Below are 16,351 nucleotides of genomic sequence, written 5' to 3'. Positions count from 1 at the left end.
TGTAAACAGACTGAATGCTCTATAACTCGAAACTTGTTTATTACATACATTTTTTATTTCGTTTAACTTTAAGGGATGAGTTCATTACTGAGCACATACTGGTAAGCTACAAACATTTGTTCAACTGCCAAAGCTAGCATGGATGTTTATAATCCAGATTCGATATGCTTGGTAGAAAACTGTAATTGGTATATCTGCCTAATCCCTGCCAACAGGAAGCGAATCAACAATGATCAACACCAAATATCACCACCTCCAACTAGCCGCATGCTAAGCCATCAAAGTATCAAAAACATAAGATTCAACATGATTATAAAATGATAAAACAGATTACTAAAAAGCCTCCTAGCATAATTTCACACATAATTCTTGGGGGCAGAGACGTTAAGATGCACACCACTGTACCACTGACTGCGTGCAAGCTGCTGTGGAACGCCGATCGAACAGCCAGTGAAAACAGCTAAAGTCTCAAATCAACAAACTCAATCAATTGAGGCAATCCTAAACAACCAAATTGATACGTTTGACTTAGTGCCCAGGTTACTCAGCTCACAAAATCATGTTGTTTTTTTTAGGGGGGGTAGGGATTTAGTCGAGCACCCCACTCAAAAGAATAGTTGGCCACCATGTGGTAGATCAGAGCAGAACAGTACGTCTTTTTTGGTGGAATTGAAATTGTGAAATGATTGTCATTGATTTCCACAACACTTTCATATTGATGAAGCGAAATGATCACAAGAAATATGCGCATTTCATTATAAAATTATTCACATATCATCAGAATTTATGGTGTAAATACATTAGGGTCTGTGAGAAAACGGGTGAAATCAAGAGATTCATCATTTCTTTGTTGAATTCTCGGAGAATTGCGTCAGTACAACACCACATTCTGACTGGTTGATAACAGACTTGACCTATCAGGTCAAAGGTCGATATTACAAGTCAACATCCATCTTGGTTCAATGATGTTCAATGTGTTTTACCAAGTTTGAACAAAATCCATTCATGCATGACCAAGATCTGGTTGTAGAAACGCAGAAATGCTTTATTTTGAGGAATTTTCAGTACTAAAATGGCTAAATCAATAAGTACCAGGATGTGTGACCTATTGAAGTCATATGCATGAAGTTTATTAATGCGTTCCAATCACAAATAATTGATATTATTTATTTTAATTTACTGAATGTGAACTGAATTTCTCTGGTTTGCCATTGGTGGCGCAATTCAACAAACATGATATATGAATGCTTTTTCACATGTACATTATTTTTATGAACTTTTTGTAAAGGTAATTTATCAAATTAGCTGTCACATCGTTTGTAAGGTGCTATGTTGCTTGTAGAATGTAAAAACTAAGATAAGATAAAAATTGGAAATTTTTTCGTACTAGTTATTAAAAATACTAGTAGTTGCTTTTGAAGTATTGGCAAACAAGTCATTGTTAATGACATAGTCCCCCCGTTGGAATAAGGAGGAATGTTATTCATGCCAAAAATAAAGTAATACGAACCAAAAGAATAGTTAGTACTTGAGAATGAATAATTAGCTGGTATAGTATCAACAGAAATTAAATGTAATATACGACTCTTCCAAAATTGTAATATATATTAAGAAATTAAACAGGATATGCTATTCATGGATTTTTTTTCATTTGATACATTTTGAAAAAACATTTATGAACATGTATCTCAACATATATAATGTTTGTTTCAAATTTGAATGAAAACCAACAAATCCTGTCCAATTTCCAAAAAGCAAGATGGCTGCTAGTCGGCCATCTTTGATCAGATTATAACAAAGTGACATGAACATGTACTTATTAATGTGTGATGCATGTGCCAAATATTCATGAAAATGGTTCAAAAGCCTTGAAGAAAAAATAATAGTATGGTCAAAAAGCAAGATTGCCACCAGTCAGCCATCTTTGATCTGAATGTAAAACGAATTGTCATGGACATGTAATCTGAAATGTACAATGTATATAACAAATTTAAATGAAAATGAAAAAAAAACAAGATGGCTGCCAGTCGACCACCTTTGATCTGATTAGGAAACGTGTCTATGACAATTTATTTCATAACATGTATAATGTATGTACCAAATTTGAACAAAAAATGACAAAGCATGCATAAGATATCACATTTTCAAAAAACAAAATGGCTGCCAGTCAGCCATCTTGGATTGAATCGGTAAACAACTGCATGTGCATACATCCCAGATGAAGTACTAGGCACGGATTTTGGGCACAAAGTTCTGAAATGCGGCTCTGGATGGACAGTTGGATACCGAATTATAAGTCCCTGTTTCAAACATTGCTCAAACGTGGACTAATAAACATTGCTACACATTTTGGTTGGTATATACACAAAATGTTTGTGCTGGTTGACTTTTAAACTTAAATGACTTGGATAACCTGATCACCTCTGCAGCAGACAATGATACACTGTTCATTGTATCACATATCTTGATGCAATGATAATATAAAATATAGGACAACAAAATGATTCCAAATTAAGGAATATTTCTAATGTAACACTGTATATATTTTTAGCCTCCAACACAGTACAATGAAGTCAACTAAAGTATGTACGTTAAAATTGTTTATGAACATACATGTTTATAAACACAAGCTGTAGTTGCACATTGTGCAGTGATTTTTTTATGCATTCTAATTAGTGCATATTTCATGGTATAAAGGTGTGTACAGACTGAGCCAATCAAATCGTCTCATTTAGATTTGAATGAGACTGATTTTAAATAAAAAACGTTTTCATAAAAAAAAAAGTATCTTAAAAAGTATAAACATGCTTTAGTTTACTTGTACCTGATCATTATAATGTAGTCATCCCACGTAGCGACGTTGTCACCTTGCAATGCCCCATGCTTTCAAATACACAAGCAAGGAGCTTTCTAATTGGCTTCAGGATTGAGTGTTTAAGTTTATTAGCCAATCAGAATCATTCTTGCAGATCGATTGACTCTTACCCAATCTATAGTAGTGGCACATACAGAGAATAAGTGTATGAAAAGAATCAACATCAGATCAGGTTTTTTTGTTTGCCAACAGTCTAGGCCCTTTGGACTTCCTACATGTGTGACTGCCTAATAACAATGTCAAAAGATTGTACTGTTTAATCCAAAGTTGTACTACTGTTGCTAAGGAGTCTGAATCCAATGCTCTAGACATGGAGAAATATTTTGTGCACGATTCAAGGAAATATTTTCAAGGGTTGAATACAAAAATATTGTCCGACTTGAATTAACAATTGAGAAATTTGATTATGTAGCGTTCATCTATACAATAGGACTACCGATAGTTTTAACCCTGTGAACACCAACGTCAACTTTTCTCCAAATACTAGCTTTAACACCTGCCTGCTGAAAATTCCTACAGACAGCCAAAATAAATTGGAGAAAAAAAGGTGTCTGCAGGGAATGTTTTAAAAAATTCCTCCCTTCTTTTTTCTATTGGTGTTCAGTTTCACTGCAGCAACAACGCTGCTGATTAAAATACGCCCTCTAGAGTCAAAATCTTTTTATCCCTTTCCAGAGATATCTCGGTACTTGATCTGTATTCATTACAATGTAAAATACTGTAAATAAAATATAAACTGTATTAATTAGTAAGGATCTGACTATGATAAAAGCCTTTCTAGATGTAGAACATTAAATAAATTACAAGGGATATTCCTCCAAACCCGGAAAACGGTAAACCAAAAATGTATTTTTTGATAATTTTTTGGAGGAGTGCTCGACTTAGCACCTAAGGGCACTGAGTCAGCTGAATATAGCAAGTCAAACAGGAAGGATTGCCTGTGTAGTGGAAAATAACGACAAATTTGAGACAACAAATTCTCAAATTGAATAACTATTAATTTTGTAATCGCTTTTACATGTCTAAGCAGACATAATATAAAAATACACATGTTCAACAAAATGGCTACCAATTTGATTTGGAAAACAAATTTTGGTTGGTTGTTAAGAATTCTTTCCACATTCAATCTAGACAGATAAGCATGTTCTAGACGTGGTTCTAGACGTGGTCGTAGACTCATTCATGAAGTAGTATATATGGGACAATTAGACGATTGTTGCGGTTAGCTTTTGATTGAATTCAATCAAAGAAAACCGTTTCGGAATATGGGTCAAGGCACAGCCCCAAAAAGCTGTTCAACTGTCAAAGATTTCCAAAATCCATCTGCAAGGACTAATTATAATCTGTTTAATACCGAACGTAAAAATGACTAATTGGTAAAAATTAAACATAAAAGCATGGAAAACTGATGATGCTTGCACCATCTTGTTTTCATTAGTAAAATTTATTGATCAATACAGGGTACCATCATACAATAAAAAATTATCTCCCCAAGAAATCATTTATCATTAAAAAAACTGAAAAATAATATATACAAGGGAAAGAAATAATACAATTTAAAAAAAAAACATATATACTTAAGAAAGCTACAAATTCACAGACATATAAAAAGACAAATTGTTGATCATACAAAAAAATATGGACGCCATTCATTCCTTGCTGTGAATAAAGATCATCGCTAGACAAGACGATTTTGACTAAATAGATGCATCAGACTGTATGAAAGGTCAGCTATACAATAATAAACGACTTCCTTAACTTCAAATGTTCCATTTAACACCCCCTCTTTCCCGTTTAACATACTTGTTGATTCATGTAGTTTCCGGATAGTGTAGAACACCATATTATGAACTGCATAGTTCACAGTCCGACTCACAATAATATTGTAGTTCTGAAACTCAAATGATCAGTCGGCTAGAAGACCACAGCCGCAATCTCCCTGATGCAAGGCAAACATGCGAACTACGGCAATATGCTCAGGTGTTATTCTATGAAATTACGCATTAATATGCAAATTAGATGACTTTCGTTAAAGGGTTCTCTCCATTGCAATACTGTTAAACATTTTATTGTATCTTTTTGGGGAGTTTTGTATAGAATTTATTTTCACTGATTTTTGACGATTTGAATGTAAAATATAGGAAAAATGGTATATTCGCTGATTGTATTTTCACTGAATCTTTCCTTCAGCAAAAATAGTGAAAATAAAGTATTTTACAGTAATTTTTCCACATGTTCAAATGACTTGAATGACCTCAGACAAAACTTGTTGCATGGCAACAAAAATAAATATGTGGATTTTAATATATAGATAACACAATACTATAATATTAATGTGACAATCTGAAATAAACTAATAAACAACTGACCTACTTTATACCAATGTAGAATACATAATGTTAATTCAAAATCAATTACTGACATACTAATGGTCACCATCATTTTTATGATTGAATGTGTTGTATGTTTATGTATTTTTCAATAATTTCTTTGTTAATTACACATTAATATGCAAATTAGATGACTTTCGTTAAAGGGTTCTCTCCATTGCAATACTGTAAAACACTTTATTGTTTGTTTTTTTGGGAGTTTTGTATAGAATTTATTTTTTAACTGATTTTTGACCAGTTGAATGTAAGATATAGGAAAAATGGTGTATTCGCTAGATTTTAGTTTCACTGAATCTTTCCTTCAGCGAAAATAGCCAAAATAAAGTATTTTATAGTAATTTGTCCACATGTTCAAATGACTTGAATGACAGAACAAAAATAAATATGTAGATTTTAATATATTGATAACTACAGAAATAGACACACCTATGACACACATACTATAATATTAATGCGACAATCTGAAATAAACTAATAAACAACTGACCTACTTTATACCAATGTAGAATACATAATGTTAATTCAAAATCAATTACTGACATACTAATGGTCACCATCATTTTTATGATTGAATGTGTTGTATGTTTATGTATTTCTTTGTTAATTTTGGACCAAATGGACACAACTGCCTATTGACCACATGTATTGATCATAATTTTGAAAAAATATGAAAAATTATTAATTGTGCATATGCATTGATATTGGAGATGTACTTCTAAAAGAACAACCAGGATTTATGCAGTCTCTACACAATTGATATTACTGTTTAATGCAATCAGCAATCAGGGTCCAAACAAAACCCCCCTATGTTGTGATATTATGTCGACAGATTACTTTTAAAGCTGGTCAATTTGCTATGCAACATCAACTTGTGATCATAGGAATCATAACAGATATAATGAAATGAAAAAGACAGTGTTTTGTTTGTTTTTCGTCAAAAGGGTAGTGGCCTACACTCTACTTCAGATGCCCCAAATGTAAACGCTTTCACATTTACCCCCCCTTTCGAATACCGACCACGAGGGTTTTCAACAGACAGACAGAAAGATTAAGAAAACAATAGTTATTTGTGAATCTGTCTCTCTCTCGAACGGAAAGACATCCATCAGTTATTTTTAAATCATACCTATATAAGTACAGCTAGTGAGTCATGGTGTGAAATGATGATGCCATGGAAAAGGTTTCATCACTAATATTAACGCAGATTAACAATGGTTGTAATCTGAAGTTTTATGTACTTAATTCAAAGTAAATGTGACCCATGTGTACAACTGTAACCAGCACTTGGTTTGGTTGGACATGGAGAGCAAAGTCGTAATATTCAATAAACAACAAATAAATTGACGTTTTTTTTTTGAATAAGTTGAATATTATTATCCAAATTAAAAAAAAAATACAGTATTATTTATTTCATGACTGCAAAGAAAATAATCAGTATTGGCAGCCATGTTTGTTTGTTGTTGTAAAATAAGTAATTCCCAACAAAAATCATTTTCTGGTTCGGTCATTCGTTCCAAATAAAAATTTTAACAAATAATTGATTTATTAATAATGCAAATAAGTAGTTTATGCGAGACAGAAAGAACACACTGATGCTTTTAACGTTCAACTGTAAAAATGATCGGCAGCGTATAGTAATTGCCATTTTTGTTTGACTCTACGATTTACTGACTACCATTATTGAGTTGAAACGATCGATATGAATTTAGTATTTATGTATCTATTTATGCATGATTTGTTTTCACTATAATGACTTGCCTATTACATTTTCTCATGCATAGTTGTGACGATGTGACTGATCATCAGTGCGCTCCCCCGCCTAAGCCATACTGATGAATCACTGATACAAGCGGATTCCAAATGACACTACTCGAAAGTGTTTTTTTTTTATGACACAATCGAAAAACACGTTTCATAGAGAGAAAAAAAAATTCTCAAAAAAAAAAAGCATGAATGTGAAAATAGGAATTTATTGACTTAATTGTACATAAATGGCAACGGATAACAACTAGAATCCTCTAACAATTGGTAACAGACAAACTATAAACACTACAATACTATCCTACACATTTAAATCGGACGCAGATTGTTGCCAAGCAATGTGTTATATACTGCTGTGCAAAGTCCAAATTGATTCACTCAAATTTCTATTTTTTTTTTCCTTTTTTGAGTCACCAAAATTACAAACTACTGTATGTTGTAAGGGACACTGTGGATCACCTTCTGTAAGGTTTTACCAAGAATCAGATAGATGTGAAAGCCCAATATAAAATCAACTGATCGTACGTAAATTTGAATTGTTCTTGAAAATCTAGGGCAGAAAGCACATGGTTCTGAGGATCATTGTATACATCATCCTAGCTTACATTGGAAACCAGATTACAACACTAATCATGAAAAGCAGGCCCAACCGGAAAGCTTTGAGGACAAAGTAATAGCTATAACAACTACAAGACAGAAATTCAATTATATAGGAACATTTCTGAACAAAATCAGCTTCTCCAATTTTAAAGGATTTGATTATTCACCGAGTAGACTTGGATATTCACCTTAATATTATATTTCACAGTGTACATGTATACCCCGGTAGTATTTTGAAACAAGTTTACAACAGCCTATTTGCTGTTGCACGTGACAATGACAATAACGCACAACAAATGATACTATTACTGCAGTGCAATAATATTTAAAATGACTAATTTTCACTGGGTTTAAATTTCACTGATTTACCATTTCAGGCATATTCAATGGGTTTTAAATTTACGTTTTTATCATTTAGATAATGTGTTCTATGCTCAATTTTACATATTCACTGGGTTTAATTTAGCGCATTTTCCCGTCAGCGAAATAAGCAAAATTAAAACCCAGTGAATAATTAACCCTTTCACAGTATGCCAACGGTGTACCTTAAATACTTTCTGATAATTTGAATAAAATAATCACTCCTACTATTAGTCATTTTTTTTATTTACTGTATATGTTCACGTGCTTTAGCGTTCAGCGTGTGATAATATTCATAGGCCATCTAAATATACCGGATTATCTGGCTACAGTGGACAGTTTGAGTCTGTTCCAGATTAGAGACTGCATCAAATATCATACCTGCATTTATTTGACATGAGTGTTAATAGTCCTCAAAGCGTATTTGCTTGGTTACCATGGCAACATTTTATCGGAGTTGAATTTTTGCTTCTCCCACCAAAAACGGGAGATTATCTTTTGTGCATTTATACGGTTTGTGGGGGGGGGGGGTCAAAGCCTAGTTCAGAGCAAAACGGAACAGCTCTCTCAGTCACCTGAGAATCAATATATTCACAATATTTGGGAATCTATTTTGAATATAGACGGCAACACCTGCTAGATATTGATGTCACCTGTTGACCTAATTCTAGGATTTACTGTCAAGACAGGACCTACATTCCTTGGAAAATAGGTTCACTTGGAGAAGACAAGCACAAATGCAGGAAACGATTTATGGCCATTGCCGCAGACAAACACACAATTCGTTCAAACGCTATCCACTTCTAAGGTGTCAAGAAAGTGATAGAGGCAGTGATTTCGGGCCCAATGCATTATGATGATCAGGGTCATCTCGAGAACCAAAACTAAAATAGCAACAGAGATCCATTTCACTCCATGTTCTGTGATCATGTCAGTTCTATATTTAGTATGGTAAATCTAAAAAAAGTAAATAGAACCAAACCCGTAAAATAAAACAGAATCCAAATCTCCTCAGCTAAACAACCCCAGTAACATAAATTACCAACAATTCTTATTATGATGAACACCGAGAACACAATCACTGATTCTACCATAGCGGAAGACAAACTTTGAATATTAATATCCATTTAATAATTATATGAAATAATATTACTGTATTACTGCATGTTTTTAAGCTAATTCAAATTGTTATTTTTTTTAAATATTTTTGCTACTGACAGTTGCTGACACTTAACATCTCCCTTGGACTTTTTATTTCTGTAATGCAAGTGCCAGTGATATCTATACATATAAATATATATATATATTGTAATTTGCATTGAGTATTTGGCAGGGCTATATCAGAATGGTAAATAGACAAATTTCAGTACTTCTATGAGATCTTGTGATATATGAAATGTGCAGACCGAATATCTGCAGCAATTTGATTGTGAACTTGAATTTTGATAGTTTGATGTTGAAATCGCGATCTTTTAGAAGGAAATATAGTGTTGAGAGACCCTTACTACCGTAAAATCTGTATTAGAAATTGCATCCCTAATAGAAGCTGCATCAATTCTTTATCTGAACAATTAAATTTTACTATCTCTCATATGTGTAGGTGTTCTAATAGAAGCCGCATCCTCTCTGTTGCATTGTACCATTTTAATAGAAGCTGCGGTTTCTAATACAGATTTTACATACATCAAAAGTGATCATTATTAAATGATGGGTCTTTATACCAACTTTTAACAAAATCAGTCCAGGCATGAAATGACAAACCTGAAAAAAAATTAATTCCTGTTTCGAACTACTATTTGACTGAACTAACTACCACCTGTGAACATTTACTAAGGTTCTCAATGAAACACATATTAGGTTAGGGGTCAAATGAAGTTCATAAGTTATTTTTAAATGTAGTAATCTTTTAAGACATAAAATCTATGCTTCTAATCATAGAGAATTAATCTCATTTTAAGTTCAAAGATAAACGGTGAATATATAAAACTGAATATTTACGAATATCCTAGACAAATTACTAAATAAAAAATGTCCTCAACAGAAGAGTACTGTAAAATACTTTATTTTCACTTGGAATTAATTTTCGCTATTTTTCGCTGATTCAGTGAAAATACCCGGCAAGACCCAGCAAATATACCTTTTTTTCCATATTTTACATTGAATTGGTGAAAAAAATTTGTGAAAATAAATTCCAGCTAAAATAAAGTATTTTATTGTAGTCAATATTACGAAGACCTCATTTGACATCGACCATTGTTAATGGTTGATAATGAACTCTGGGATAGAAGATGGTAAAAAAACTGTTAAAAAATTAATCAATAATTGATTAAGTTTTGAGCTAGACGTTATATTTGGTTTTCTTTATTTGTGATCAATATAAAGTATTTCTTTCTTTTTTTCTCTCAAATCTACCTCTCCCAACTGAAACTAAAGATAGTTATCTTAGTTTTTCTTTTTGTCCAAGAAAACCTTATACAGTAACAGGGTTTTAATTTCATTTTTAAGTTTATTTCCTTTGTATTAGGATTATTTAATACCACAACAAGATACAAGTTCAAGGTTTAATATTTATAAAATAATGCTTTCAAATACATGCATTTGTTACACAAGATTTAAAAAAGAAAGACATAGATTTCAAACAAACGTGCACCATAACAAAACAGGGGTTTTTTTTGGCCTTGTTCTCAGAATTATATAATCTTGTTTCATTTGCATCAAATTAACAGTCTCTACGAGTGAATTATGATAAATTCTTCGACTCCCTAACCAGTATTTTTTTAGGCTGTTACCAGAAACAACAAATTTGTTTTACTTGGCCAAATACAATGAAGTATTAACCACCATGACTAAATCTATTTTATTTCATAGGAGTGATATCAATAATATCACTAATATCAAATAAGTCAATCGAACACTGCTTTATAAGACGATCACACATTCGATATTTGCTCTATAAGAAGTGATTCTCTAATAACATATTTGCTCTATTAGAAACATATCGCTAATAACATATTTGCTATATTAGAAACATATCTCTAATAACATATTTGCTCTATAAGAAGTGATTCTCTAATAACATATTTGCTCTATTAGAAACATATCGCTAATAACATATTTGCTCTATTAGAAACATATCGCCAATAACATATTTGCTCTATGAGAAACATATCGCTAATAAACCGTGAATTTAAAACCCACTGAATATGCCTGAAATGGTAAATCAGTGAAATTTAAACCCAGTGAAAATTAGTCATTTTACAGTATTTGCTTTATTAGAATCAACATCTCAAATGACATATTCACATTATTAGAAGCACATTTGCCATGGTTTGCTGTTTAGAAGCGCCTCTCTAATATAAGAGCACATAAAAATTGCATTTATTGTATTATTACTTGATCATAAACATTTGTGTAATTTTGACTATAGACTCGCATTTTTACATGTGCTACTAATAGAGCAAATATGGTACCTCTAAATTTAATGTAATCGACAAAAAAAAATGTTTTTTATATGAATCTAGTAACACATCAGGAGAAAAATGAGTAGTTTGTGTTTACAAGCTGCACAATAAATTTCAAATTCAACAATAAAAATAGTTTGAAACTGAAACATTTTATTACTATAATTTATAAATAATTTATGATTTTATAAATTATGGTGGGATACTATACAAATAAAAAAAATTTTTTATACTTTATTTAATTTTTTTTTTTTTTTTAAATATGAAAAACAGTTTTCTTTTGAAGTCAGTTTCATTTAAATCCAAATGAGACGACAGTCCAGCTCGCCTAAGATTGGTTGACACTATTCTATCTCATCATGATCTACTGTAATAATATGAACCAAAACTGAGACATCACTACACAAGCTTGTACAATATAGTTTGTACAATATAGTTCATATAGTTTATAAATATTTAATTTTATAAATAATTTATAACATATATGGAGTCGTTGATTCCAGTGTAATAGGTGATTTTATAAACTATCTTAAATTTGTAAACACTTTCAAGTAATTTTCGTTAAAATTTCAAACTATTTTATAATTCAGGAAAAGTTGTTTTAATAAGTAGATTCCTAGATTTTAAGCTCGACTGTAACATATCTGATATTTTGTATTTCAACATGTTTTATTACTCAAAATATACAAACAGTACAGGTGTGCTACATTCAAATTATTTTAATACAGTTATTTTCTATTTTGCCAGCATTCTAAGGGGAGCATCAATGCACTGTTAATGCAATAACAACCAGTGGGAATTAACATCTCAACAACACATGTGGCTTTCATTATGCTACAGTATGTGATACAAAGTATCCAATAATTTAGTTACCCAGTAGATATCAGGGTTGGGAAGGCAATGAGCCTTATTTTAACTGAACTTACTTTGTGACATTAAGAATGGAGGGTGAAGGTGTGTGTTTTTCAAGTAGGAAGAAAAAAAAAAGAAAATGTAGCTGCTCCCACGAAAAACTGAATCAAATGTCAACATTTGTATACATTTATTGCTACAAAAAAAATGGCTGTCTGCTCATACCATCTACCTGTTTTATTATTTCCACGTCGCTGGCATCATCTGAGCAAATAATATTGATTGATGTTATAATTTGGTGGGGGGTTACTCAATGGCAGATTGGCAAGGACTGTCTGAACACAAACAAAAAGAGGGATGTTTCTGTAAGAGGCTTCTTATTCACCAAGTTCCTTAATCATTCAATTCACCACAAGGAAGGAAGTCACAAGTTCAATTCCCATCAAGCATGCTGTTCACAGTTATACTAACAATGCCACATAACAGTACATGTCACTATTGACTCCTCCTCTTTATTCAGACACACAACACTATTGATGCGGCACACACATCTTAATTGACCTGTACTTGAACTGCGCATGTGAACTTTAAATCAACTACAAATTTTTGCGGCATATGTTGTTTCGGTGAATTACACTTACACGAAAATAATCCGGATTTGAACAACCAAGGCAACAGTTCAAGCAAAGGCCTGTTTACGAACAAAATTCTCAGCATCAATAGACAAATTATATTAACAGAGTGGGGTGATTGTAATGGATATATCCGCCGACTCATTTTAATATACCGACATTTAAAAAAAAATAGAGCACAATAATACTGTCATTCTATCGACACTCGCGTCTGTCATTGTTTGTTTACATTTGTAGCACACACACGAGTGCTGACCTCAGTAATAAAACGCTCTCGTTTTCATTTTAATGCGAGAAGCCTTATAGTTGTGTTTCGCACAGTATGTATTAAATAGTATCAAACAGTTTGGCTGTTCCAAAATATAATGTTACACACATCCACGAAAACTACCATCAGTCACTGGCCGAATCAGCTGAAATTGACAACCGACGCAGTGGGACGTACTTGTAAACTCGAACGCGTTCAGAATCGCGTCGCATTTAAGGGTGATCGCCTTAGCTCGTTGCTTACCTTGGAATGGTGACACACTTGGTGCTGGCGTCTTGGTTTGAAATCGATTTTTCTAGTTCGTCTAAGGATCCTGTTTTCTTTAGTCGTTTAACCAAACTTTTGACAGCTTTCTCAGACCACTTGTCTTCAGAATCGCCCTTCTTCCACCCGAGAAGACGTTTGACGATGGGAGGTGTGAACGGCAGCATAGAACTCATATTTCCACAGATCGGCTACTGACGTTATCCTGTAGCCGAGGGGAGAATGGCCCTGCGTCAGTTCGTGGTAGAGATTTTCAAATAAAACAGTAAATAGGGGATAATTTCACGTACAGTAATCAAACAGGGATTCCTGTTAGGGAACCAGACATTGACCTACTTACCCACCGCTTAAAATAAAATGTGTGTACTTACGCGAGGTTAAGGCAAAATGAAGTCCTTAACATTCTATAAATTCTCATAAAATTCAACACTCACCAATAACACAATTTACAAAGCGCCTCGGTTAATACAACACTTTTCCGTGTGAGTAATGGTTGCTAATACAAATGGCCGAAACCGGAAAACTTCACTCGACCTTTCGGAGAACACCACGCGTGTGTATATTGCTCGGATACAAAGTAAACTGCCCTGTATGGCTGCAATTTACATAATTTGATTGGCACCTCCAATCAGCTGTGTCGTTTCATATTTCTGTTTCAACCAACCAGCAAGTAGCTTACACCAATTTTTCACACCCTTGAAAAAAAATGATGTCATCCAAAGGCTGCGGCAAAGAGTTCAGGAAGTGACGTTGATAATTGGCTGGCGATGATATGGGCAGTACTTTTTGCCGTATTTGGCCACAGATTCTCACCCACATCTATATGCTCCCGGGGCATCGATACGCTCCGGTCCGCTGCATTATTCGAGATTACAAAACGAAAGTAGCATTTTCACAGGAGGGTTATTTGAACGGTGGCTAAAGTCACAGTGACACCATTACTGGCGTAAGGTCAATATTGTAGTTCATCTTTCCGTGTGTACATGATGCGTGCGATTAATCGAAATCAGGGCCGAGCCGTTAATAACAATGGGGCTAGAGTTTTTTCGCGTTTAACCGGATGTTTTCACTGAAAGGATGATTTCAATATTGTTGAATTTGTCAAAAATGGCTAGTAGGATTATGACTTTTTGTCCCCATACACAATGAGTTTTTAATAGGTCCATATCTCAGTATTATATATATTTTCTACCAGTAATTGTTTATGTTGAAAATAACAATATTGCTATTTATAACAAATTCTTTGGATTAGAATGAATTTCTGAGATGTTGTGCAGTAAATATGATAAATTTCTCTAAACACCCTTCATGAAACGGGGTTTACATGGAATGTCTAATTAAGTCATTCAGACCTAATTCATCAAGCCCACATAGGTTTTATATTTACACTATAATCTACGGTGGGCAAACAACAAATACAATTATATAATAATACATGGTATACCAATGCACTTAACATTTAAACAAAAGGTTGTCAGTCCCAGGGACGGTGAAAATGAATTGTGGGACACCCTATGGTACGTTTTATTGTACTTTTAATATTTTAACAGTTAACATTTTTATTTCTACTTGCATGTTACAGTGGTTCCCCATTTACACTGGAATCAACAAACTCATGCTTGTTTCTATAAATAAAAGTTATGTATATTTTTAACCCCCAGCCACTGGATTACTCACGAACTGCACACTAGCCAAATGCAAATCGAGTTGTGGTGCTTGTAGAAATCAGTGAAAGGGTTTTCTGGCATCATACAATCTAGGAATGCAAAGTCTTTGGCATGTGTACGAATAATAGCTATATGCGTAATATCATGCAACAGTTATGATAGTTTTGGTTGGGCCGAATCGAACCGAAGCAGGCTTCTGTGTTAGACGAACGGACGATGGAACATATCACAACATCGATGTGATACATTTCTCTTTTACATTAGTCTGAGATTCTCGCGAGACTCTAGAAAGCACCGCCAAAAGTTCCATGTATGATGAGAAAAATACCTTAGCTTGACCCCAAAATAAGTTTTTGCTCTACAAAGATGATTTTATTTTAGTTCATGTAAAACATGTATGAATATATATATATATATATACTGTATATATATATACAGAATTAATTTTTGTTAATGATATGTGGATCATAGTGTTTTTGCTTTTCATTAAATATAAGAACTTCCTACGATTGTTTAATTTGAAATTTATAACTACTAGTAAATTGCTTATTTATATGTTTGTTAGTCTCTTCTCGTAAGATCTTCCGTTGTAAGGTATAAAATTAACGTGAAATTATGAAGAGTTCTTCGTCCCCACATCATTCTTCGAATTAACATACCTCACATGATATCCTTTTTCTTCGGAGGGTTTTAGGTCTGGTGTGTCTTTCCTTTTCAATTTGTAATTGGTGGTTGGTGGTTACTGAGGTGAAATCTAGTGAGACAATCTAAATTCTATATTTGATAACGTAAGGTAGTTTTTCATACCAGATTGATTTTTAAATTCCCTGTATGTCCTTGTTTAGTTTTACCTTTCTGGTTAATAATTCTATTATTGTCGTTGAAAATTTCTTCTTTCCATTTCAAATTGAATACTTTTTCAATTCGTTAGCTATTAATTTTGAAAGTTTACTTTTTTGATCTATAATTTGTAGTAGGTTTATGTTCTTCAAATGAGATCTTATTGTGCTATATGATTTTGTATTGAGTTGTTTATTAACAAGACGAGTGTAACTTCTTTTAAAATGTGACGCAAGTATGGCCCAGTTGTAATATTTAGCTAATTGTTGTTGTTTTTTTAATAAAAACATCGACTACAAATCTGCCTAGTTCGCCATATATATATATATATATATATATATCAATTTGGGGCGTAGTTTCTGAACCATAACTTTTGATATA

General features: G+C 32.9%; 1 protein-coding gene across 2 annotated transcripts in view; it reads right to left on the bottom strand.

Annotated features, from left to right (window-relative positions):
* Smad2/3 (Smad2/3 transcription factor) overlaps window positions 1–14,002 on the bottom strand; it is a 94,012-nt gene extending 80,010 nt beyond the window's left edge. Inside the window, exons 1-2 of one of the 2 annotated variants that reach the window (XM_085494753.1) lie at window positions 13,898–14,002; window positions 13,443–13,668 (exon numbers count right to left, since the gene is read on the bottom strand). In XM_085494753.1, coding sequence (XP_085350879.1) covers window positions 13,443–13,639 — 197 coding nt within the window. In that variant the 5' untranslated portion in view covers window positions 13,640–13,668; window positions 13,898–14,002. 2 annotated transcript variants of the gene reach the window in all.
* Between the last annotated feature and the right edge of the window lie 2,349 nt (window positions 14,003–16,351).

Source organism: Saccoglossus kowalevskii, chromosome 21, assembly GCF_978046115.1.
Source record: "Saccoglossus kowalevskii chromosome 21, keSacKowa6.1, whole genome shotgun sequence".
Classification (NCBI taxonomy): Eukaryota; Metazoa; Hemichordata; class Enteropneusta; family Harrimaniidae; genus Saccoglossus; species Saccoglossus kowalevskii.
This window is presented reverse-complemented; position numbering and strand designations above follow the sequence as displayed.